This window comes from Lissotriton vulgaris, chromosome 3_1 (assembly GCF_964263255.1).
Source record: "Lissotriton vulgaris chromosome 3_1, aLisVul1.2, whole genome shotgun sequence".
NCBI classification, from domain to species: domain Eukaryota; kingdom Metazoa; phylum Chordata; class Amphibia; order Caudata; family Salamandridae; genus Lissotriton; species Lissotriton vulgaris.
The window spans coordinates 2,014,213,671-2,014,240,594 of NC_141689.1; the positions used below are offsets into that span (position 1 = coordinate 2,014,213,671).

Below are 26,924 nucleotides of genomic sequence, written 5' to 3' on the forward strand. Positions count from 1 at the left end.
CCCCCTTTGAGCCCTTGTTTTATTGCCCCTTACCTGTAAGGTAGCTTTGCCGTGATTTGCAGGCCGTCATACTCAAAAAAACCTTTTCATTCAAGTCAATGGGGACAGGGTTGTTAGCAGAACCAACCCATAGTTCCTTCCTATAGTGGTTTCCCCTTTCCGCCTCAACCAGAGTTGCCAGTCTTTTTCCATTAGCTAGACTCGGTAGTAGAGAGAAAGCCCTACACATCCTAGATGTTAAACATACTCTCATGTATTACATTGACAAGACCAAGCTCTTCTGCAGGTCTGACCAGTAATTTGTAGCCCTTACAAAATCTTGTAAAGGCTAGTCTATTGCCACAGCCGGGATTGCCGGATGGATAATCAAGTGCATCCAAACCTGCTGACACAAAGCCGAAAGAGCCCTTCCAGTTACCCCCAGGGTGCACTTGACACAGGAAAGTAGCATCCCTAGCTTTCCTAATGTCCCACTAGCTGACATATGTACGACAGCCACTTGGTCCACCACATCCATTTTCACTAAGCATTATTGTGTGAGCATCTTAACCCGCCAGCAGGCTCTTTATTTCAGACATCTGTATCATCCACATTCTATCCACCGCTTCTAGGGGTATTGCTTTATAGGCTATGCAGAGCATGTGTATCTACAACAACACATGCTACGAACTGAAAATGTTAAATTGCCTGTAAGCATTTGTTCGGACCGTGTAATGCTGTAGATTCATTTTCCTACCTTTGTATTCTGATGGATACTTTTGACTGCAGATTACTCACTTTTGAATTCCCAACTTTGGCACCAAACTTGATCTGTAACCTTTATTCAACATTTTCTCCTGTGCTCTGATTTGTGCCTTTATCATACTCTAGAGCAGTCTCACCCCTTCTCTGGAACTGGGGGCAGTGCACCATTGCAGACTGTTTAGCAGCCCACCCTGGCCTTTCATAACACTAGGGGACATTGTGGTGGCAGATGCTGAGGTTATCAGCAAAGTCTGTCCTCCTTTTCCTTCACCTGGTGCAACTGATGCCACACCACTCTCATTTCCCCCTCTCAGTATGATTTGCGGCTGGAGGGGGTAGAATCTCTTTTTTTTCTCTGCCCGGCCAACATGCATTTACCTCAGACTAGTGGGTCCTGCAGGTTCATCGACATGTTTAAACTATTTCTCCTGTCTCAATCCAACCACCCATCCCCATTCCTCTAATTTTGGTTGGACTTCACAGAACATGCTTCCATTCTTGACAAAGAGATTCAGTCATTTCTGGCCAAAGGGATCAATAGAGAGTCCCAGAGGGAGAGGATGCTACTCCTGTTTCTTCATAAAAATGATAGGCTCAGGCCGATTTTGGACGTTTGATTCCTAAACCCCTTCCTTTGAAAATGTAAGTTCAAGATGTTGACCCTGGTCAAGGTCCTCTCCACCCTAGATTCTGGAGATGGGATGGTGTCCTTAGGCTTGAAGGATACATACTTTCATGCACTCATCCTTTCAACTCACTAGTGTTTCCTCTGCTTCATCGTGGGTTTATAACATTTCCAGTCCACCTTCCTGCTTTTGCGCCCCATTTCGGTACCCTAGCTTTTTAAGGTGATGGCTATGGTTGCGGCCCATCTTCACTGGTCAAGGATACACATATTCCTGTACTCCGAAGACTGTGTGCTATCGATGGACTTGCCTCAGTCAGCGGCAAGCCTCATGTTTTTCTCTTTGTAGTTCTCCATCTCAATGCCAAAATCACAGCTGCGGCCGGTGCAGAGGATTATCTTTTTAAGGGCTTTACTGAATACTGTAGCATCTAAAGCCTTTCCACCTCTGCAGCAAATCCAGGACATTCAGGATATGATCCTGATGCTTAAGGCTTGTTTCTGTGGCCTGGTGCGGATGGTTCTGAGGCGTTAAGGTCTCCTAGACATGTGCATCCTGCTATTGCCTCCTGTCTGTTGACACATATGGGCCTGCAGTGGAATCTCAGCAGTGGGCCGAGGTCTGGAGATGTCTTTTGGGCACTTTCTGTGTTCCTGAAGAAATGGCTTGGGACTTTCAGTGGTGGCTGAAGGATGCCAGCTTGTCTTGCTCCAAACTATTCTCCTTACCCCACTGGGAGCAGACTGTGGTGACAGACTTGTGGTTGGGAATGTCATATGGACGAGGTGGATATTGGGTGCTTTTGCGCTCAACATCAATCAATCAAAGGCTCCACATCAATCTTTTGGAGTTGTGTGCCGAGCATTTGTTCCTCCAAGCCTTCTTGCCACAATGAAAGGCAAGCTTGTCCTAGTCCAGACGGACAGCACAACAACCATGTGGTGTTGCAACAATCAGGGTGGTGTGGGGTGGTGAGGTTCTAGTCTCTTGTATGTGATTCCCCCTTTACTGGTGATTCCCTGAATCCTAAGGAAAGTCAGATGAGACCAAGTTCAGCTCATTCTGACTTGAGCTTGGAGCGTTAAGCAGTCTGAGTTGTTTAGCCTCAGTATTTGCCCTCTGTAAGTCTTCCTCTTCAGGGCGACCAGCTGTCCTAGCAGTAGGGCTGGTGTCTTCAACTGAATCTCGACAGCCTACACCTACTCCCATGCATGGCGAGAGATCGGAACTGACAGTGGTTTTGACTTACCTGCACTGGAGGTGAATGTCATCTTGCGTATTCACTGATCATCCACCACGTCAAACATTGATTAGTGTGGGCAAGTTTGTGGCCCAGTGAAAGGGCCATCTGGTCAGTCGGCATCAGGGAAAGTTATCTGATGGACTTCCATTTATTCTATCTTTTACCCAGGAAAGCCTTGTAGTGGGAGCGGTTTGTCAGCCATCTCCTCCTTTGTACATTTGTCTGATCTTCTCTTTTTGATGAATTTTTTAAAGTGCTTACATATGTTTACATATGCTTCCTCCTGGCCATTTATTGTGCTGCATTGGGACCTAGAACTGAGTTGCTTTGGTGACGCCCAATGATTAAGGCTCTAGGTCTATCTGTCTATTTTCAAAAGTTACTATAAAGGTTGTAGGCTTTACGTATTTATTTTGAAAAGCTTGATTAAGAGAACCGGCCTTTAACCCATTCCGTGCTGGCGTCGGCCAACGGCCGACGCGAGCACTCCCTCCCTGGTGCTGCGTACGACCGTTGGCTGACGCAGCCCACCCTTCAGAACGCGCGCACCGCAACAGATTGTCCATCGTGGTAAACGGGTTAAGGTTGGGTTCTTACACCATTTAAAGCCTGTAGACAGATATTTTGTTACATGGAATCTCATAGATTACAATAGTAGGCAAGGGTTTTGGAGTTGCTTATCTCCCATTTTACAGAGAATGGGGTAGAAGATTTGCACTATAGGATGCGTCAACCTGACTCTTGTAATGAAATATATTATTTAAAAAAATTATATTTATATATATATATATATATACACACACACACACACACACACACATATATATATATATACATGTACATACACACACACATATAAAATTACACAGTGGTGGACGCCAGTGTGTAGTTTTGTTTGCGAAGTTGTTTCCCCATTTAAAAGCATTTGTTGTTTGCCTACAACTTTTGATTCCACAGATTTTAACAAAGCTTGGCGGTCTTCTTTCTCGGTCAGTTGGGTTTCGAAATAACACATTTTGTTAAGATGTATCTAGGGGAAACAAAGATAAGGGTGTGGTAAAAAAAGAAGTGATTTCCTATTTAAGCTCACCTAGGAAAGTTTGCTCACATCTACAGCCCAGGTGGCTGAAATGGTTAACACTAAACAACATGAACATAGAAGGTGGCTCCAATAATGATCGTTTTGTGGTTTGGTTTAAATCCCTTTTTTAGTTTTTAAGCTAAAAGCATTAAAAAAAGTTACAGAGTGGGCTGCACAGGGTTAACACTTTTGTATTTCTCTGCCGTTTTATCTCACAACACACACCTACACGCACAAATTCGGGAAGCCCTCTTCTGCCATGGCCTGCTTCCACCTCGGAGAGCACACAGGATGGGAAAATGCATCAGTCCACTTCAACCATTGGTTCTGTTACCTTGTGAGTGATGGCATTTTCCCATATCACGTTAACATCCACCTGAAAATGAGTGTGTGCAAGGGCTTGTGGGCCACTGCTTTAGTTTTCCAATTTCTCCTTTTTATGCATCCCCTTTAATTTCTTTCTTTTCCTTTTTTTTCCTTTTCTTTTTAAATTATTTTTTACAGCATCCCACAGCTCTCTAGACAATGCTGCTAAACTACGCACTTCACCCTCCTTTCATTTTGAGTGTTCCATGCCAAACGTCCTCTGCTTCTAAACCGGGCGCCATCTTGGAATCAATCAGCGGTTTTAGAGCGCACTACTCACCCGTGAGGGTCTCAAGGCGCTGGTGGTGGGTGAGGCGGCAGCATTTCGTTGGTCAATTGAAGAGTCAGGTCTTGAGGTCCTTTATGAACTGGTGCAGTGTTGGGCTCTGTCGGTTGCGAAGGGGGAGTTTGTTCCAGATCTTGTCTGCGATGTAAGAGAAGGATCTGCCCCCTACTCTGTCCCTGTGGATGTGAGGGACCGTGGCTAGGGCGAGGTCGGCAGAGCTGCTGTTTCTCTTGGGGGCGTGGAAGGAGATTCGTTCATTGAGGCATTGGGGTCCGGTGTTATGGAGGGCTTTGTAGGCATGTGTGAGTAGTTTGAAGGTTATTTGTTGTAATCTTCTATTTTCATTATACTCTTCTGTTGCCATGTTCTACATTCTAGCTATGTGCTTATGTTCTCTTCCCTGGCAGTTGCTGTTGGACTGGCCAAGGGGAGAGCCACACTTTTCTTACCTAGGATTTATTGTCTTAATAAATCTCCCTGCAACTCATACTTCTTTTGTATTAGTATTCTTCAGCACCACAACATTTTTGGCGCTCGAGCGTATTTGGAATGTTGTTGCTGCGTGGCGAGCGTCTTTTGAATTATGCTTGGAGTCGCTCGTCACTAATGTGCGCAACCGACTCTCAAAACAACGAGCGCTGTTGAAACAAGGTCAACCGGCATCAGAAACAGACGTGACGACAATACGTCACCGCGTCATCGAAACAAGGCCAACCAACCTCAGAAACACACGTCAGAATACGTGGCGGCCATTTTATTTTTGCAAAATACACCGGAACTTCGTGTTTCTCCTCACAACACGTCAGTTTCAAAGTTAAAACGAAGGATTTGTTAAAACGAAGGATTTGTCCTACATTTTAAAAACAAAGGATTTGTGCTGCATTTCAAGCAAATAAGAAACAAGAACAAGAACTGGTTAGAACACTGGTTGGTAAAACGAGTAATTTCTTGTATTCTTTTATAATTCTTTCGTTTTGAATTGTTTGTTTACATTTCTTTCTTTCTTTTGACATTTACTCACTTGCTCATTTACTTGTCATGGACACTCAGAGTGCTACTGTTGCTCATAGTTCTACTGTTACTCCTGTCCAATACGTTATGGAGAGTCAGAGCTCAATTATAACTCCTCCAATTTTTTAGCTTCTCCTGGACCTTTGCTAATAGAATGGGAGGATTGGCTACCCATGTTTGAGAACTACTTGGATGCTTTGGATGGTTCAAAATTTAGTGCTGCAAGGAAAAAGGTGTTACTCCTGAATAACATAGGCAAGGAAGGTCAACGCATTTTTAAGTACCTACCAGTAGCCCCTTCACCAACTGGTACTGCTATTGAAGATGTTTACCGTGAAGCACAAAAACGTCTTGAAGTGAGGTTTGCAAAAGAAGTGAACATTGTTATGAATCGATATCAATTTTATACTCACAGACAAGAGGAGAACCAATCTATAGATGAATTTGTATCCAAACTCAGAGAATTATCTCTTAAATGCAAATTTGGAGCAATGACTGACGAGTTAGTGAGAGATCAGCTAATAGTGCAGTGCAGATGTAAGAAAACACAGGAACGTCTTTGGGCTGCTAAGAATCCCTCATTGAAGGACGCTATAGACATAGCCAAAGTACTAGAACACTCACAATATTGTATGCGAGAGCTGAATAAGAAAGAAGGCAACAGTGGAATTGTCTCATCTGTGTCTAATACAGTTACTGATGTAGCAGCTATCTCAAGATCAGGAAGATTTTCCCAAAGAGGAAGACAGCAAGAAGATCTTGCTTTAGGTGTGGGAACTCATCTCACAATGCTGACTTTCGTAAATGTCCTGCTGTAGACAGGAATTGTTTGAAATGTGGACGAAAAGGTCACTTTTCTAACATGTGTAGGAAATCTTTTAAGCAATGTGTAGCAGTCATTGATGAGGATAATGACCAAATAGCTCACAACGCTAATGATGATTTTTCTCCACAGGTTGATCGCATTTTACTTGTTGATGATCCCAGTGATGATCTGGATATTCAAAGTCGTAGAAAGAATAGGCCTAAAGCAAGTTTTAAGATTAACAATGTTCCTGTAGACCTAATGGTTGATTGTGGTTCACTGTATACCATTATTCCGAAACACACTTATGACAAGTTATGGCCCGGTTGTGTTTTGTTACCTAAGGATATTAACCCTGGAGGGTATCAGGGGGAGACTATAAACATTGTTGGGTATATGAAATCAGTAATTGAATTCAAAGACAGATCTGTTGTTGGTAAAGTTTAGCCAGTGACGGTCCACCTATTTTAGGTTGGGTGCACCAGTTTGATCTGTCCATAACTGTAAATCCCAGAGCCCCAACTCAGGTCATGGTTATTGATGATTTGCCTCTAGATAAGATTCTGGAGGAGAATAGAGATGTATTCAAGGATGAATTAGGGTATTTTAAAGGCTATGTACACAAAATAATTTTAAAGCCCAATGCTATCCCTATACAGCACAAAGCGAGAAGAACACCTTTAGTAGCCAGAGAAGCGGTCAAAGAGATGCTTCAAGAAATGCTCACTTCTGGAGTGATTGAGCCTGTAGAGAGTACATCGTGGGTTTCTCCAGTGGTGATCACAGAGAAATCGGATGGAAAATTTAGGTTCTGCATTGACCTCAGGTCTCTCAATCAGAGTGTAGTTGTAGATACCTTTCCACTTCCTAATATAAATGAGCTTATTTTAGAGTTAAGTGGTGGAAAATTTTTCTCTAAGTTGGATTTAAAGAACGCCTACCACCAGATCAAATTACATGCAGATTCTAAACCCCTTACCGCTTTTATCACCACTGAGGGTGTGTACCAATGTACCAGGATGCCTTTTGGCTTATGTTCTGCTGCTAGCATCTTTCAAAGAATGATGAATGTACTATTCAGTGGTGTAAAAAACATTGTTTTTTTTCAGGATGATATTCTGGTGTTTGGTAACACAATTTCTCAGCACAATTTCACCCTTCGTGAGGCTTTGTCAAGGATTAGAGAGTCAGGGTTGACACTTAGACGTGACAAGTGTAAGTTCTTAGTAGATAAGGTAGACTATTTAGGCTATGAGATTTCTGATGTAGGGGTAAAACCAAAGCGGAATCTTGTTGATGCAATCAGGTTAGCTCCTGTTCCATCAGACAAAGACAAACTTAGGTCCTTCCTAGGATTAGTAGAATATTATTCAAAGTTTGTTAAAGATTTCTCTTCAAAAACTACTCCCTTGAGAGATTTGATGAAGAAGGGTGTCAGTTTCTCTTGGGGCACTTCACAGCAGGACTCTTTTGAGAACATCAAGAGAGACATCTGTGAAGCAGGGATTCTCACACCTTTCGATACCAAACGCCACATTGTCCTTACTGTAGATGCCAGTGCAACAGGTCTAGGTGCTGTCTTAGCACAAATTCATGGCGGTCAGGAGAAGACTGTGGCATTTGCATCAAGAAGTTTAACAACTACGGAGAAAAATTACTCCGTGATAGAACGGGAAACTTTGGCTGCTGCTTGGGCCTGTGAATATTTCAGGACCTATCTATGGGGGTCGAAGTTTACCCTGAATTCTGATCATAAACCTTTGCTTAAGGTGTTGTTACTTGGTGGGGATGCTAAATGTTCTGCTAGGTTGGCTAGGCTGGCTTCTCGCCTACAAGAATTTTGTTACAATATTGAGTATATTCAAGGGTGGAAAAACACACAAGCAGATTGCTTATCAAGACTGCCTTTGGATTGGAAGACAGTTGATGAGGTGGCTGTGCTGAAGATGCAGAAAGAGGGTGCTGTTGCATTGGTACAGGACGTGTTGAGTATATGTGAGGCACGAGCTTTGACTAAGAGTGAGTGGTTTGATGCTATGTCAGCTGATAGTTCCATGGTTGAGCTGAAGAAAATGATACTCACAGGTTGTAAAAGGGAAAGCACTGTCTCGGTTACCAATAGACCATTTGTTAAGGTCCTAGACGAGCTTTCTCTATTTGATGACGTTGTGATTATGCGTGGTGACTTATTTGTTCCACCAATTTCTTTGAGAAATAGCTTAATTACATTAGCTCATGAAGGACACAAATCGAAGATAAGCCTACTCCTGTTGGCCAGAATCTATGAATCACATAGCCGCCACAAAAGCCCCCCGGTGATGCCGCACTAACTGCCGTGCAAGCAGCCAAACGGTGAGGAATGTCGCTGTATTGCCATTTAGAAAATTGAAAGAAACCCCCCACCCTCCCCCAGACCCCAATGCCCTCTCCCACCCTGAGCTGGTGTGCCTTCCTATTGTATCAAGATGTGTTATGGTGACAGGGAAAGTACTGTATGAGTCTCCGTATATTATGATGTGGGGGCCAGGCTTGTAAGCGGAAGAAGGCAGAGATATTTAGGGCATGTAATCTCATTCATTTCCGTTGATAATAAAGCAGTCAGTGGCTGCCAAACGTCAGAGAAGCTGGCCATAGTGTTGAAAAGAGAGGCCTGTATACGTTCCATTACTAGGACATACCATAGTTTATGTAGCCACCCCAATCGTGTCAGTCTCAAAGGTTAGGCCCAATGTGATAGGATGTTCTGCTTGGCAGCTCCCAAAGCTATCCCCATCAACCTGCCCCGCCTGGACTTAAGTGGTATGTTATGGAGTTGGGCAGTCCCAAAATCACGTAAGCAGGGAAACGTGGGAGTTCAGTATCAAATTGGCGATCAATATCCTCTAGAACCTCTTTTCAGTAGGTCTGAAGCTCTCCCCATTCCCATAAAATATGTACCAGGGTGCCATCCTCCCGCAGCCCCGCCAGCAACACGGACTATGTGCTGGATTCCCACTATGCATGCGGGCAGGGGTCAAATGGCAATACATATCCACCTTAACTGCCGCTTCCCTGCTAGCCTTGTTACGCGCTGTGTGATTCGCGCGATAATAGATGTCCGCCCACTCTTTACTCGTTAGTTGTCTCCCCAGTTCCTTCTCCCACCTTCTCTGGTCTGCAGTTGGCTCCTCGGGTACCCTCTCCCTAAGCATATTGTAAATGTCAGTTATCATTGCTCTGTCTATGTTTTTGAGGTATAGCCACTTCTCAAACTTAGTTAGCTCTCTAGCCACTTTTGGGTGAACGTCAGCGTGGAGGATCCAGTGTCTGAGCTGGAAATAGCAAAAGCGCTCTGTGTCTGGAAGGCCATAATCGTGAAAGGGGATGATACCCTCAAGGTCAAAGAAATGGCCTGCTGATCGGCACTCGGATGCCCTCCAGGCAGAAAAATCCCAGGCGTCCACCTGGGGAAAATTCTTTATTATCGAAAGCGGTGTCATGGGAGAAGGGAATGTCGTCAAGCCCCGTCTTACTGCCACCCTGTCCCACGCTCTCAGCATAGACTTTGTGACAGGGGAGACCATGAGGCCGGGGGGGTCTGTGAGTCCGATTAAGAAAGGGGACCTTCCAAATATCAATTTGATCTATTGACCTATCTTGGAAACGCCAGCTTTTCTCCGATTCGGGGCGTTTCCACTCCACTAGATATCTCAGTTGCCCCACGCGAAAATATTCTAAAACATTGGGAATGCCCAGTCCCCCTTCATCTGGCTTCAGATATCACAGATTCTTGCGCAGCCGTGGTCTCTTCCCTCCCCATATGAATTGATTAATATCTCTCTGTAGAGCTTGTAGTATGCCCGGGGGTGGCCAGACCAGAATAGTTTGAAAGAGGTACAGTGCTCGAGGTAGGAGTGACATCTGGACCTCTGCTACCCTGCCCAGCAGAGAGAGCGAATGACATGTCCAATCATTCATTTCTTTAGTAGAGCGCTGTAAAAATTTAGAGTAGTTGAGATGAACCGTATGGGACACTTACGCTGCAAGTAGGGGATGGAAGAATAAATGGGTATGCCCGCGTATCGTCTATTCCCAGATGATAGGACTGAGCCCTCTTCCCGAAACCATAGGACTATGGACTTCCCAATATTGACTCGTAAACCCGAAACCTGACCAAAATCCTCCAGTTCCTGCAAGAAGGCAGGGTCCGAGCATGCTGGCGACTCCAGTGAGGCGATGATACCATCGGCATATAGACTAAAGGTATGCCGCTCTCCCCCAAATGGGTTGCCCTTTATCTCCGGATTGTCCCAGGGGTTCTATATACAAGGTGAAGAGAAGGGGAGACAACTGGCACCCCTGCCTGGTTTCTCACTGTATCTCAAAGAGTGTGGAAGTTACCCCATTTACCCTGAGCACCGCCTTGGGGTTGTAGCAGCTCGATATCCACGCTCGGAACATGTCCCCAAAGCCAAAATGTGTCAGCGTTCTGTCCAAGAAGCGCCAATCTACCCGTTCGAACCCCCTCTCGGCGTCCACCGACAAGAGAAGAGCATCCATTTTAGTGCGATGGGCCTTATCAATAAGATGAAATATACGTTTTGTGTACGTTGTGTATAAAACCAGACTGATCTGGGTCAATTATGCCCGGCATGAGGGGACCCAGGCACGCTGCCAAAATCCCTGTGAACAGTTTTAGATCGACATTTGGCAATGAGATGGGCCGGTAGGAGCTGCACCTGGAAGCGTCCTTACACGGTTTGGGTAGTACCACTATTGAGGCCAGCAGCATCTCCAGAGGGATCGTACCTGGGCCCGTAAAGGACTTGAAGAGTCTGGTAAGTACTGGAGCTCAGACGGCACAAGACTTCTTATAAAACCCAGCCGAAAATCCATCCGGTCCCGGGGCTTTCAAAATTTTAATGCGGGAAATGGCTCCTACCACTTCCTCGATGCGTATGGGATCATCAAGCCAATCGCCATTTGACTGGGTCAGTGCTGGTGTGCGTGCCTGACGAAGGTAGGCGTCTATCTGATGGGAAGACAATGACTCCCCCTCATAAAGAGCTGCATACAAATCCCGAAAAGCCTGTGCTATTCCCATACCATCAGTGATCTGACGTCCCTCCGAGTCGGTGATCTCGTTAACCTTGCCCTGTTGCGTGTTCACCCTCAACCTGCTAGCTATGACCCGGCCTGTTTTGTCCCCTCCGATATAGTAAGAGTACTTTAGGCGAAGAGCCGCATATTCTGCTCTGTCCAGGTCGAGCCCCACCAGCAGGGCTCGCTCATTCTTCAGTTGTCGCCAAATCCGGGGGACTCCCGTTCGGCTGTGGGCTCTCTCCAGCTCAAGCACTTGGGCCATAAGTTCTTCCCTTTTAGCTTTGCGCTCCTTATTTTGTGCCGCTGACAAAGCGATCAGCTCCCCCTCACTACTGCTTTGAACGCCCCCCAAAGTGTAGCTACAGAAGTATCTGGGGTATCATTAATCTCTAGGTAACCCTTGATACATTTAAGGATTTGCTCCTGGACCGCCTGTTTGTGAAGCATGGTCTCTCGCAGTCTCCAGGTCCCAGCAGGCCGGGTTATGTGAGGGACCTCTAATGTGACCAGCACCGCATTATGGTCTGACAAGGCCGCAGCCGTAATATAAATGTCCTTAACCGTCGCTTGGACCTCTGTGGAACCCAAAAAGTGGTCTAATCACGCAAAGGTACAATGTACTTGCGAGTAGGAACAAAATTGGGAAGCCTGAGGGTAAGACGCTCGCCATAGGTCAATCAAGCCCCTATCTGCCAACCACTTCTTACCCTCTCCCAAGACCTCAACCCCGCCCACCCCACCCCCCCCCCCCCCTCCACCCATCCTCCACCCCCGAGATTGTGGACTGGCAGATCTGTCTGCTATTGTGTCCATGACTAAGTTCAGGTCGCCTCCCACCAGAATGAAGCAGTCTTGTGGTTCTAGGACTTTTGAAAGGGCCGTTCTAAGTAACACCTCTTGGCCCGCATTTGGAGTTGTATATCGTTCCGATCGTTAGAGCGAGGCCTTTAATCCAAAAACGGTGCGCCAGTAGCCGTCCCTTAATTTCTCCTACTTTGTCTCCCACCGACCCTCAAAACTTCCTCGCTACCAAGATCGCCACACCCGCACTCTTATCAGTCGTAGAGGAGAGATATTGATAGGGGACCGACTTGGACTATAACCTATGGCAATCACGCGCTAGCAAGTGCGTTTCCTGCAGCAGAGTATCCACTCCTGTGTTCTCTAAGTAGGATAGAATGGCTTTCCTCTTATTGGGGCTATTGAGACCCTTGACGTTAAGTGTGAGGATAGTTAGTTCAGTGTCCTGCATGGTTCGGCAAGTAAACAGAATGCTCCCAAGCCTGCATTGCTAGCTGGTGAAATAAACCCCGGGCCCCTCCCGCACAATCAAGACTCCTGAAACCACGGTTGAGAACTCAAACTCTCCTCCTGAGCACACCAGTTCCCCTCCCCCCTCCCTAACCCCAACCCCCAAAACAGTCCCCCCGTCACAGTCCCGCACACACCCCATCCAGTAGTGTGTTTGTGGTAGAGTAAGACAGTCCGTGGCATCCTGTGACAAGGGCGATGAAGCCAAACCCTACGCCCCCCCACCTCACCCCCAGCCCCATCATTACAGGAACACAGACAGGACCCCAAACACCCTCATGAGTCTTCTTGAGGGGAGGTGTCCGTTGTGACTGATTCAAATGCTGCTCTTCATTCCTGTGCTAACACCTCAGGATCGGGCCCTCGGGCAGCCCCACAGAGTGTCTCCTCCCGACTGTCTGCCAACGCGCCGGGGACTGGCGACGATCCGGTGTACTCTCCGTCACAGGACTTTGGTGTGGCAGACCCAACAGCTTGCACACATCGGAAAGGGACTGAATTCGATGCAATCGTCCTTGCCATTTGAAGATGATACGAAAGGGGTGCCCCCAGGAGTACGCCACCCCTTTGTCCTGGAGGTGCGCTGTGACGTCTTTGAATTCTCTCCGTTTCTGCAAGGCGCTGGCCGCCAGGTCTTGATACAAGCTAATAGTCAGACCCTGGTATTGGACCAGTTGTTTTGACCTAGCTTCCCTGATTATGCGTTCTTTTAAAGGATAGTTCGGAAGGAAGGCCAGTATGTCCTGTGGCGGAGCATTGGCTCGCCGTCGCAGACCCACCCTGTGGGCTCTCTCGATGCGGGTCTCCGTCTCTGCGGGTGCTGCCAGAATGTCGCAAAACAGTCCTTGCAGGAAAGCGGTATTGTCGGTCCCCTCTGCATTCGATGGTACCCCCAGGACCCGAATGTTATTCCGCTAAGAGCGGTTCTCAAGGTCCTCAGCGTGAGCCTGCAGGTCAAGCTGCTGATCTCTCAAACGGATCACCTCCTGCTGTAGTTGCATGACTTCCTCGTCCTTGGCCCTTTCCTGGTCCTCGATTGCCGCCACCCTGTCTCCAAGAGTGTTCATCTCCCTCTGCTGTTCACGCACTTCTCCCGCTACTTCGCTTTTCAGAGTGTGAAAGGCGTTGTGAAGAATATTGAATAATGACTCCAGGAAGGATTTGGTGATGGGAGTATCTTCCTCATCATGGCCTGCAGCAGCCTGAGGGCCCTTGGTGAGCATTTTGTTCAATGTACTTTCCTTCCTTCCCCTTTAGTTGGAGATTACGTCACCTCAGCTGAGAGTTTACAGGGTGCCAGTCGATCCGAAGCTCTGTGCATGCTAAGCACAATGTTATATTGCGGACTGTGGGGGAACGCACCCCAGAAAGGCCCAACAGCCGGCCGCAGGGCGCTGCGACCTCCTAAGTGACGCCAACTAGGGGAATATGCCAAGACCCTTCACTCCACGCTCTATGCCCTTTGGTGCAGGTCCAGGAGATGCGCGTCGTCTCCAATGCGGAGCGGTCTACATACATGGTTGCTCGGGCCCCTCCAGGCCTACATTCACCTCCTCCACAGAGACTGTCAAGGGAAGATAAAGGAGCGGTGGATATCGCTTCTCCTCCAAAGTGCCAGTCGACTTGCCCTGGCCGATGCTCTGCGTTGCACGTTCTTTCCCTGACTCGCCTTCACCTACACCATTCCGCCGCCTCGCTTGTTCCTTCAGGCTCGTGATGAGCTGGCGCTCCCCAGGTCCAGCCGCCTGCACCAGCCACAGTCAAGGCCCACGCGGGCCGCCGAAAAGTCCGGGAAGCTGTGTGCTGAGTCCCCCGCTTGGTGTCGGCCTCCTCTTACCGCTTTCACAGCAAGCCAGCAGCCCTCCACCGATCCGCGGCGTGTCCCCTGCATGCCGTTCAGGAGGGAATTCCAGGCAGGCTGCAGCACCAGGACGACGCCCGGTGTACGTCGGGGAGTGCTCCCAACGGCTCACCACCGACCAGGACCGCCAGTCAGGCCTGGATGTTGTGGCCGTCCGCAGGGCGTCCTTCTGGCCGCACCGCCACGTCGCGGGCCCCTTCCACCTCCAACTGTTTCAGATGTCTCTCTGGGGGCCCGCCTAAGGTCCGCCAAGGCTGCGCCACTCACCGGTGCTGTCAGGGGCACGCCCGATGCGACCCAGTAATGTGCTGGCCGAGCTCCGGTACGGCTGTTCCACACACTGAGCTCTGGCACCACTCAGGATCCGGCCGCCATCTTGGAAGCCAGCTGGCTCCGCCGTCTGTCACCAGCAAGGGTCAAAATGCGGCCCCCAACCGCTAAAACGTCTCCGCTGTGCTGCTCCACTCGCTGTAATCGTCAGGGACACGCTTGTCACTTCCCGGTGAGGGGATGGCCGAGCTCCGGCGCGGCGGATCTTCACACCGAGCTCTGGCGAGACTCCGGGTGTGGCCGCCATCTTGGGATCCAGCGGGCTCTGCCGTCTACCAAAGGTAAGGATTAAAGTACAGCCCCCAGCTGCTAAATCAGCTCATCAAAGCGTCCCAGCGGCTGGGGAGCAGCTCCGCTACCGCTTGGCCGCTTCTGGGGGAATTAGCTGTTATTTTGGGGCTGAATTGGGCATCGGCAGGCGGGGAGACGAAGTAACACACATCCTACCCGCTCACCATCCTTGCCACGCCCGGGAGTCTTATTCTTTGTGTTCTGCCTGAGAGGAAAAATCGAATCCAGTCTAAGGCTGTGCCTTGAATGCCAGCTTCGTGGAGCCTGGAGGCTAGTGTGCGGTGGGAGACTGTGTCAAAGGCTGCTGAAAGGTCCAGGCGGAGGAGGGCTGCTGTGTGGCTTTAGTGAAGGAGGACACGCATGACATCGGTCTCAGTGCTGTGGCTGCTTCGAAATCCAGATTGAGAGGTGTCGAGGATGTTGTTGGTTTCTTTGAATTGTTCTACCTGGGTGTTGACGGCTTTTTCGATTACTTTGGCGGCAAAAGGGAGCAGTGAGGATTAATGTTATTTCCCAAGGACATCAATGTTTTGCTGTCATGTTAAGAAGCCAGAACGATGTGCTTCATGGATCGTTACAAAGACACACTGCGGAATATAATTCTAAGATGGGTGCCAAGTACTTTTGGTTTTGTTTACTCAGCAGTTATATTGGTAAGCTTTAGTACATAGCTTATACATGTTTTACAAAATGGTCAACATTCAAAACAACAATACAATGTGTACAATACCATTGCAAGCCGGCCATTCGCTGATGTGTACACTTTTATTATTTATTACAAGCATACTCCCGAAATTTTTAGGTGGAAACATCTTTTCTTTTTTCAAACTTTTGTACTTTTAACTTATCTTGCATATGTTGAATTTTTAAATTTATCTTGCATATACTTGTTGCGTTTGTGAGTTTTATTGTAGATGGGCAAGTATGTTAATGCAAGAATTAGGCGGAGGGGAATAAATAGATGCATAAATACAGAGATGAATAAAAGAGTGCCTGTCTATATGACATACATATGTAAATAGAATGAGAGAGATTTCACACACACGGAAGTGCATTTTTATTTTTGTATATCCATTGCAGAAGGACCCAAGGGCACAACTCTGATTGAAAATTCAGCAATTTGATTTCAACTAATGATGTACATTGCATGGGGCATGGTTTCTACTGTTTCTAACCTTCAACTGAAGATATATGTATATGAAACCAATACACAACACTTTAACTTTAGATTTTCTTCTTTTTGTTTACAGTACATCAGCAGAAAACTAGAAGAATTTTATGGAATTAAATGTTCTGCAAAGGATGTATTAAATTTAGATTCCAGCACAGAAAACAAGTTTAGTCGACATTTAATATTCTTGCTACAAAATTCAGCATTTAAAGATAACATTCATGCTGGTAAGTTGATGAATTATTACATTGACTGTTGTACTTTTGGGTCTGGCTGACAACGCAACTGTCTGCCAGAGTTTTAGTCACTAATCTTCTGAAAAGCTTAAAGGAAGTGTTTTTCTCTCTTTGTATGATTTTAGTTGTTTGCTGTACCATTCTGACTCTTAGGGTGTTTTTGCATTGCAATTCATGAGAGACTCTTTTACATCTGAAACTGCAATGAATCATTCCATCCTTTGTTAGAAGTAGTTTCTAAAAACAAAACGTGTTTTTGTCACTGCAGGACATGGAACACACACGCATTTTTAATGTGCCTTTCGAGTGCAAACTTGCCCCTAACATGGCCCTCTTTCTGCTTACAGTTTGAGATGGCCTGGCCCATGATGGTGGCCAATGAGTCTTGCAATCGTTTGCCATGTTCTATTTCAAACCAACGCATGGCAGGCATACCCACTTAAATGATTCCCCCCAACATCCCACTCCCCCATCACCCTACAAATCTGGGAGGCCAACTCCTCTATTTCCACGTTTGCCTCACTATCTCTTGTTTCCTTTCCATTTCCCTGCTGCCTTCGGGTGTATGTATCTGTCTCTAGAGGGCTTCCTGTCCCAAGATGTTTTGGGCATGGTACTTGTAGATAGTCTCCTCTAAAGTAGGAGAACACCAGTCCTTATATCTTATTAAAGATAAACTGCATTTCTCGGTCCACATATGCGAGCTTCTCATTACTCAATAGCATCCAGAGTATTTGATACCAAAGTTCCAGCATTGAGGGATGTTCGTTGCACTATAAGGATAGTATCGCCTGTGTAGTTTGGCTACAAACATTAGGTTGACATCCTTTATGGGAAGTGCAGCGTTTTTGGTGAGGACTCCATTAGTGTATCCCCTTCACCTACACACCCTTTGCATCACTTCTACCTCAAAGGTTCCCAACTTAGAGCAACTCCAAAGGATGTGTGGCATGGACTCTGACTGTCCAAAGCCACTCCAACAGTATCCTGATTTACTCTGATATGTCCTATGTAGCCTGGCCCGTGTGTAATTCTTCATACTTAAGGATACCTTTTTTACCTTGGACGTCTCACAAAGTTGTTTTTTCTTAGGAAAATATTAGACCACTGAGATGCATCAAACCATAGGATCAATTCAATTTCCCACTATATCTGACCTGGAAAGTTGACCTCTGGGAGAGGGTACTTTAGAAGAGTGTTCCGTCTTGATGTTATCTTCTTCGGGGAAGAAGAATATGTCTCTCTCTCTCTTTCTGGTTATTTCTTTCACGGATCGGATGGGGTCTGTAAGGGTTAGCAGAACATCATTAGCGAATGGCATTACAGTGTCTTGACCAAATGAATGCCCCAGATATTAGAGATCCTCTTACCCTATACAGGGATGGCTCCATAACCAAATGGAAAGGTAGGAGTGAGAGAGGGCACCCCAGTTTCGTTCCTAGTTGGATAATGATCTGGGCTGACAGGTGGCCATTCAGGCAGACTCTTCCCTTGGGCTTACTATAGCATCCTGCAACCCACCAGAAGAACGTTGGGGCAAATCCTACTGCTTCTAGTACACAAGCTATGTAACCCATTCCAGTCTGTGAAAGGCTTTCCTGGCATTGAGGGGGAGAAGCACTACCTCGCCACAATGCCAGTTCAGTCTGGAAACTGGAAAGAAGAAATTAAGGATGCCATAGGGCTGGATACTTGCCTAGATACTGGTCGTGTGTCCAACCCCCTCCCTCAGTCCTGCCATGGGCAAAGCGCCTCTTTTGCAGTTGTTATGCGGAAGTGGCAGATATTAAAGATTTACAGCTCCCCACAATGAAAGTGCTGGTCAGAGTCCCATAGAACCCTTGTTACCATTTAATAAGGCCCTACGGATACCCTTTTGGGGACTTGGTCAAAACCAAGTTCAAGTCTGCCTGTTAGTAGGCAGGTCGCTCGTTGCCATTGTCCCGCCCCTGGCGACCTGGTCTTTCTTACTCACCATCCAGTGCCAGAGAGCCTGGTGGTACAGGCATCCACCAGCAGAGTCAATTCCAATGCTCTTCTTACCTCTCCACCTGATCGTGAAATAAACAGAATAGAGACATTTGAAACATATTTTCTCTTCTACAAATCTGTCCCTGACGTCTGTGAACTCCAGCTGCCTTCTCTCAAAAACTTTGGGATGCCTTGGGACATGTTTTGGGTGCCCCTTATCTAGGCTATTCACGATGGTCGTGATGCAGCAAAGCTTGTTGTACGTTCTAGTTTGGACAAGACTGATTGCAGAGGTCCTGCAATAAGTACTAGTGTGGCCTTTCGACGACAAGCCTGGGTGAAGTGTATGGGCTTCTTCAGGGATATCCAGGCGTTCTTAATGGACATGCCATTTGACTGCTATTGCCCATTTGGTGAGAAAGTGCACTCAGCCGTGGAGCAGTTCAAGGAAAGCCGAGCTCCAGAATGTTTGTTGGGCCTTTCTTCTCCCACAAGAGAATTTCACCAGCTATTTCACCTTCTCAATTGTTCTGGTAGAGATTTTCCATTTTGCCACCACCCGTCGCTTCCAGCAGCCCGAAACTGGTCCTCGGAAGCTTGTTTCCGGTCCAGGGAAGGCATGGCTTGGCAGTTCGGGCTGGACTATTCCCATGAGGCACAGGGTCAGAATGATTTGCATATGGCCATGTCTGAACTGGGGTGGCAGAGTGGGCTAAAGAACTGTGATGGATTCAACCCAGATCTGTTGACTGGGTGTGAGTGTTTGATTGGTTCAGATGCTCCGTCCATCACCACCCCCTTTTGTACCGCTTTGTTCGCCATAAGTTGGCAGGGTATGCTCAGACGTGAGTCCCTTGCTCACTTTGCCACTGGATTCAAGCGAGCCGGGCTGAAGACGGCTGAAATGCCAGAAACCGGTCCTCGGAAGCTTGTTTCCGGTCCAGGGAAGGCATGGCTTGGCAGTTCGGGCTGGACTGTTCCCACCTCTCAGATTTTTAAAATCCTCGCTCTGTGTACGTTCCCGTAACTTGACGCTTTGTCAGCTATACGCGAAAAGAAAGACTCAGCCACACTGCTGGAGTCTCACATTAGAAAAACAACATTAGAAAATCATCATTCATAGCGGAACCCCAAAAGGGTTAAAGGGGTAATATCTAGAGCTATCATGGCGTCCTGAGCGTTTTTCTCAGTATCAGCAATCTGTACCGCCTCGCAGCGAAAACATTATTCGTGGCGTATAGAACATTGGTTTTAAGGAAACTAGAGGTTACGTATTTCTGAAACGAAGAGTGAGAAGCGAGTAGTGAAATCCCCAGAAAAAGATTTCACATACCGAAACAAAGCTGTTTAAGGTGCCTCACTCTTCGTGTGCTACTGTGAAGACTTAAAGACACAAAAAAAGCCACGCCAGGTTTGATAAATTTTCGACCGATTTTTAACCTGAAAGCACAGGAGTCACAAAAATCTTAGTGATTTTGAATTCATCCTATATATAATGAAAATTTGGCTGCAAAATATATTGTCCTGATGAAGACACTACGACGTGTCGAAACGCGTTGACAGACTACAGCCGCGCCAATAATATATAGGACAACAATACTGTCCCTTGAGTGTTTTTAGAACAAATGTTTTATTTTTGAATATCAACAAAAAACTTTTTACTGTATCAATTTATCGTGTATACAAGATATATGTGTTTAATCTCTTTTATCAACATAATTAAAAAACTTTTTTATATCAGTATAACTTTCTGTGTTATAGTTTATGCATAATTTGTGTTTTTAAATAGCCAGTGTTTGTTCTTTGAAATTTGGCCTGGGTTGATACCTTCGCATTGAACTGTTCCCATGAGGCACAGGGTCAGACTGATTTGCATATGGCCATGTCTGAACTGGGGTGGCAAAGTGGGCTAAAGAACGGTGATGGATTCAACCCAGATCTGTTGACTGGGTGTGAGTGTTTGATTGGTTCAGATTCTCCGTCCATCACCACCCCCTTTTGTACCGCTTCCAGCAGACCAGCAGGCCTTTCAGCTTTTTCATGCTTGAGGCCACAGTTCTCATAGTCCATGCTTAGGATGGGAGAGGCAATATGAAGCTGTCTCCCACTCTAGCGGCTGCAAAACTGCTTTAGTCTGTCCTTGTAGACATACACTCTGTCAGATGCAGGATCTGATATTTCTTCTGGGCAGCAGGCCATCACTTAAGACAAGTGGGTCTTCCAAAATGTCCACTGGAGATACTCCCTCATATTCCTCTCTACCTCAATGCACTATCCACCACCTTCAGGGCTGCTGACCTAGAACCACTTGTTTATCTTACAGCAAGCCTTTTTGGCCAAAGGTGGTCATAAAGTAGGGATTATATGTTACTCCAGCTACTTCCTTGTGTCAAAGAAGGATGGAGGCCTCTGTCCTATTTTTAGACCTTTGCCCTCACAACTAATTTCAGCAGAAGGGCAAACTCAAGGTGCTTAAGCTAGCCCATGTCCTGTCTGACCTAGAAGACTGAATGCTAGTGTTGGACCTGCAGTACACTCATTCTCATATCTCTGCCCTGCAGGCCCACAGATGCCACCAGCAGTTCATAGTGGGCCAGAAGCATTTTCAGTTCGTAGTGCTCTCTTTTGACCTCACCAGTGCTCCTCGGTTGTTCATGAAAGTAATAGCAGTAGTTTCAGCACACCTTTGAGGTCGGGGTACCAGTCATCCCCCACCTGGATAACTCGCTGCTAACTGCGAGCTCACTGCAACATGGGGAGGTAGAGCTTTCTCTACTTTAGCACCTAAGCTATGGAATTCGCTTCCCCCAGAACTTGCAAGGCAACCCTCCCTTATGCTTTTCCGTAAAGCATTAAAAACTTGTTTTTTTGTTGAGGCATACCCGTAGTGGTGCACTAGGAGAATTACAGACTGGACGACCTGTTTGGCGCCTTGATGCCCTTGGGCTAAGTTACGCGGTATAAATCTCCTTTCATTCATTCATTCATTCATTCATTCATTCACTGCAGGTAGTCCTTAACCATCTCCAATAACTGCAAACTTCTTAATGTCATTGGGGCTCACTATCATTTCACCAAAGTCAAACCGGACTGCTTCACAAACGAACTCATTCGGCTTAGATATTCTAGATTCAGTGTGGTTTTGAGCTTTTCCCCCAGTGTTCAGTATATTAAAGCCATGATCCCGATGTTTCAGCCTCGGTCCTGGATATCAGTACAGATGACTTTGAGGTTCTTGGGGATGTTGACCTTGTGCATCCTGCTGGCCAAACATAGCAGTTGGCACATGCAAACTTTACTGTGAGACCTCAAATCCCAGTAAGCACAGCATCAGGGGAATCTGGCAAAATGTGTCCTGTTTTCAGAGGAGACTGGAAAACCTCTGCAGTGGTGGCTACTGGATCCAGCTTGGGTTAGCCACGCCAAGAGCAGACAGTGGTCACAGATGCATCACAACTGGGTTTTGGAGGCCACCTGGGAGAGTAGGAGATCAGAGGTTCAACTCCACATCAATCTGGTGGATTTGATGGTGATTCATTTAGCGTTTACGGGTTTTCGTCCTACCATCAGAGAAAGGCTGGTGCAGGTGCTCACGGGCAACACCACTGCCATGTGGTACTGAAACAAGTGGAGCTGGGACTTGGGCCCTATGTCAGTAGACTCTGCACCTTTGGAAGGGGCTGGACCACCAAGGAATTTCTCTGATGGTAAATTGCCTGGTGGGATATTTGAATGCCAGGACGGACAACCTCAGCCAGAGGAATTTAGCGGATCACATGTGGCCGTTCCCCTGGAGGTGGCATTCTTCCTGCAATACGGCGAACTCTGACTTGATTTCTTAGCCTCCGCTAAGAACGTGCAATGTCAACACTTTTACGTGTTGGAGTTTCCAAAGAAGTTCTGTCTCGGAGATGCTTTCTGTCTAGATTGGAGCTCAGGACTCTTATATGTCTTCCCATCACTGCCTCGCCTGCCCTGAGTTCAGAAGATGACCGAAAATGAGTGGGCTCAAGTCTTTCTAGTGGCAAAGGGCCAGGAAGCTATCAGCCTGATTCATCAAGCCGAAATCGGCTCGCAAAGGGCCCGATTCTGAGAATCAGGCCCTTTGCGAGCGCTATTTTTGCATTTGGGATTCATCATCCCAAATGCAAAAATCGGTAATAGCGATTTTGCTATTTTGCGAGGAATTACATTTAAGGAATCTCTATTTGAGATTCTTTAAATGCAATTCATCATCCATTTAAAAATTGCGAATTCGCAATTTTGGCCCGCTATTAACCGTGAGGTCAAACCTCGTGGTAAATAGCGAAAACTTAGAAAAATGCTTTTAAAAGCATTTTTCTAAGTTGCATGTTGCACACACACATGTCCTTTGGACTTATGTGTGCGCAACACCTGTTTCAATTTGCATTTAAGGGGTGCTACAGGGTGTCCTTTGGACACCCCTGACACCCTTTAAATCGCTATCTTATTTGCGATTAGCTAATTGCTAATCGCAAATAAGGAATACTCCCCATTCATTCCTATGGGCCTTTTGGCCCATAGGAATGAATGGGGAGTTATTCCTTATTTGCAATTTGCTAATTGCAAATAAGGAATGTGTAGGAATCGCAATTTTTGCGATTCCTACATGAATCCCGTTTTGCGAGTCTATAATAGCGATTCATAAGGAATCGCTATTACAGGCTGATGAATCAGGCTGATGGTTCCTCGCACGCTTAAGCATGAGCATCTGTTCTGCTATCAAGGTGATCTTCTGTCACAGTAGCTGGGTAGAGTGATCCACCCAGGCCGGCATAATTTGCATCTCAATGCTTGGATTTTGAGCGTTAGAAATGTACCTCTTATGACCTTCCCCTTAGGTAATTGATGTAATGATGACAGCAAGCCATTCCTCTGCAAAATCAGTGTATGCAAGTCATTGGGACATATATTTGGATTGGTGTGGCACCCGACAAATTGGCCCGTTACAAACAAAGTTGTTTGAAGTTTTGTTGTTTGACTTTTCTCAAGCCCAATAAGGACTTGCTTTGGGCACTGTTAATAACTTCTTATCTGCTGTTTTGGCTATTTTGCAGTTGCTGGACCATCTCTCATTATTTAAATCACCTGTTGGGATGAGATTTAGGAAACGTTTTCACAATTTGTTTCTGCCAAAACCCTTTGTGATGCCTCAATGAGACTTCAACTTAGTCATAACCTTTTTGGGAAGCAGATGGTCTCCTCGGCTAGCTTTGCCCTTCTGTCAGTCGAAGGCAACTGCTTGCTGGGTAAGTACTCCCATGCATTATGATACATGGTAGTCAAGATCTTGCTGCAGTCCTGGAGGAATTTTGTTCAACCTGGTGCAAACTATTCCTAATGGCCAGGATGAGTTCAAATGTGGTTTTAGATCAGGACTGGACCCTACTGATAGCTTAGGCCGATTAATCATGACTAGCGTGGTGCTCTGTTGCCAAACATGAATGAGATCTATAGGCTTCTCTGTTGATTTTCAGGCATCACTAATGGATACATATTTGGACAGGTTTCGCCTGTTTGTTGAGAAAGCCAACTGTGCACTAGATGGCCTCCATGAAAGCAGAGCCACAGTGTGCTCCTTCAGTATCTCCGCACCCGCAGGGCAGCATCCTCAACAGTTTCACTCCTTATTTGTCCTTGTCAGGGGCTTTGCATACAAGCAGCCCCAAGGCCCACTATTCCAGTAATCCACACCATAGTGCTTTTGGGATCGGGTCCAGTGGACCACATTTAGGCCCGCAGAGATAAAGAACCATCCCACTGCCCTACTCCTCCGACAGCAGCCTCCAAGCTAGTTTATTTTGCCCTTAGTAGCTCACAACCACCATGTGGGAGGCAGAATCAGTCGTTTTCTCCAGGGGTGGCAGACCATAACATCTGACAGGTGCATACTGCAGATAGTTCAATGGGGCTACGCCCTGCCATTCCTTTCAGAACCGCCTCTTCTGCCACCCATATTAGAGCAGCTTTCAGAGAAACACTTGTTCACTTTATTGCAGGAAGTACACGCTCTTTTGAAGAGTCCCTGCTTCGCATCGGAAGTAGGAAATAGCCAAGGCACAACTCCTAAAAAAAAGAAGGGGGGGAACGCTGTCACCGGAAGTGACGTAACGACAGGAACTGACGTCCCAAAAAGTGTCTTGCACGGGTCCTCGCGTTTGTTCAAAAGCTACAATAAGTCTGTATCTGTGGCCATGCCTTGTAGCTCAGCCAGTACGGTAGACAGCACCTAAGGGAAACCGCATTATCTCATTCCACTAAACCATATGGCCGCCGCTATAGATTCATTATCCGAATTCTTTCCTTTGATATACAGGCAAAACAGCTACCCCTCGTCCTGCTGCGTGAACTATCAGTATGGTCGGCGCTTTCGTGTCCATTATCCCAGCACTTATTTTGATACGGCTCAGACTGTGGTAACTACACCCATCATGGGTGCCTTTGCTTGTAGGGCAAGAAAGGTGCCTGCAGAACTCAGAGCCATGGATGTCAAATTTGCCCTGCAATTGGTTGACGGATTTCAGCGCATTTGTTTTCCAAATGTCTCCAAGCTTACGGAAACGCATTATACACGTTACATGAAACCTGAGACAGAACTCGGAGGGGAATCTCCCTACTAATGGACTCTTTCCACCCTATCATTGTGATTGCAGCTTTCCAAGTACAATGACTGTTTGTTGCTTACGGGACCTATTAACAGCCATAACCCCATACACAAAATGGAGATGCATATTACTACCCTTTGCAGCTCTATGCATGCATTCTCAGGAAGGGTTCTCATATAGGGGTGAGCATCTCATTCAACTCTGCCAGCTGTAATGGCAGTAGTACTTGTAAATGTGCAGCAAAGACATTCTTCCCTCGTACACACTCCTACAGAACATTATAAGAGACGTTCTAGACAATTCTCTATTGCACAGCTATGTATGTCTTTTGTTTTGGTGAAAATTTCTTTCAGAACCTAGAAAGAGGTGTTTTTGGAAAAATAAAGGAGCCTGTGGAGTGTCTGTCATAAGCAGAGCTGCCCTTCCTGGTATTCAGATAAGTAGGATTCACCACAGTTGCAATACATCCCTGAAGTGTTCTGAATTGCGCTCCTAAAAACACTCTCATTATTTGTATCCAGCATTTTTTTAAACATCTGCAACTAATCAGGACGGGTCTCTAGTAAATGGTGATGCCTCTCAAGTCTGAAGGGGAAATGATTTTCCCTACTGTGTTTGAAAATTGGATGGTACACCAATTCCTTACGTAGCAAAAGCAATCTAGAAATAGTATTTTCGGAATCAGTGACGGAAATAAGGATATCATCTGCATGGAAAAATATCCCCTTATCCCAGTGGTGCTTCCAGCAAAGCCATCAAGCCAGAGAAATCCCTTCTACCCTCATAAGAAGGGCTCCAAGGATAGAGGACATCCGTTGTATCCTTTTTTTTATCAGGTGAGAACTCTGCAACAATGATTCATTTACTCTGCCACACCTGGTGAGGTAATGATAGAGCTGGTTTATCTACTCTGTATATAGTGAGGCAAAAATCAATGTCTCCAGGACATAAAACATTTAAATGGCACTCCACTGAGTTGTCTTCTTCTTTTTGATGATGATCGACAGAAGAGCTAATTGCTCTTTTACTTTCGTGGTTTGATCAAGGTAGGTGTGCAGTTGATGTAGTTTTAGTCTGGTCATTCTTTCACCCATGAATTTAGACTGGTCATGAAGTACCAGACCTTCAGTAACTCGTAAGAGCTATGGTATTTTTATAAACTATTTTAATGACCTTTCCAAGATTTTCAGTTCAAGAAAACAATTCAATACAGTTAACAAGTAGCATTTGTCATCGAGCCAATAAACATTTCAATATTGAGTAAGTAATGCATTATGCATTAACTTTCCTCACACATCTTCACTCTTCTGGGGTACTGTCATCAGTCAAGTTCACACTGTTCCATCGACCAACCCCTAAACTCCCACCCCTCCTCCCCCTTTCATATGATGATGTTTGTGGAACTTCCTCTCAGTTACTTAATCTGCTGCCCCTGAATTATACAGCAATCAAGGCCTCGCCTCCATTTGGCCACACTGGGGGCTACTTTTGCCCTCCTGCTTTGTGCAGTGTCCCTTGGGCAATAATTAAGCATAGACCCGCAAAGTCCTTCTTATGGTTGCCTAGGTCAATTTCTTCTAGAATATTTAATAGTGTTATTTATGGGTTAAGGCTTAATTTCAGACAAGACCTTCTGAATAGCACTCCAGGACTCCTGGAGCATGCAGTGGCTCCAAATTGAACATTTCTTCCGAGATGTTAGGCCTGGAGGAGACTGCTGTCTAACTACGCACAATAGTTTCTCTCTAGTGTAATATAGTACATTTAATGTAGATACTTAAATTCGGAAAAAGGAGCAAGGGCTTTGTATTCCTGCTGGACCCTGATTTTAACAAGAAGCATGGGGCCTTAGTGGCAGTCTGCAAGACCTGTGTAGGTTCGAA

General features: G+C 46.2%; 1 protein-coding gene across 2 annotated transcripts in view; it reads left to right on the forward strand.

The window, feature by feature from the left end:
* Positions 1 to 26,924, forward strand: part of PRIMPOL (primase and DNA directed polymerase) — a 497,760-nt gene that overhangs the window by 214,926 nt on the left and 255,910 nt on the right. For both annotated transcript variants that reach the window (XM_086962483.1, XM_086962482.1), the window contains exon 5: positions 16,288 to 16,435. In XM_086962483.1, the coding sequence (XP_086818609.1) occupies positions 16,288 to 16,435 (148 nt within the window). The remainder of the gene's footprint in view (positions 1 to 16,287; positions 16,436 to 26,924) is intronic.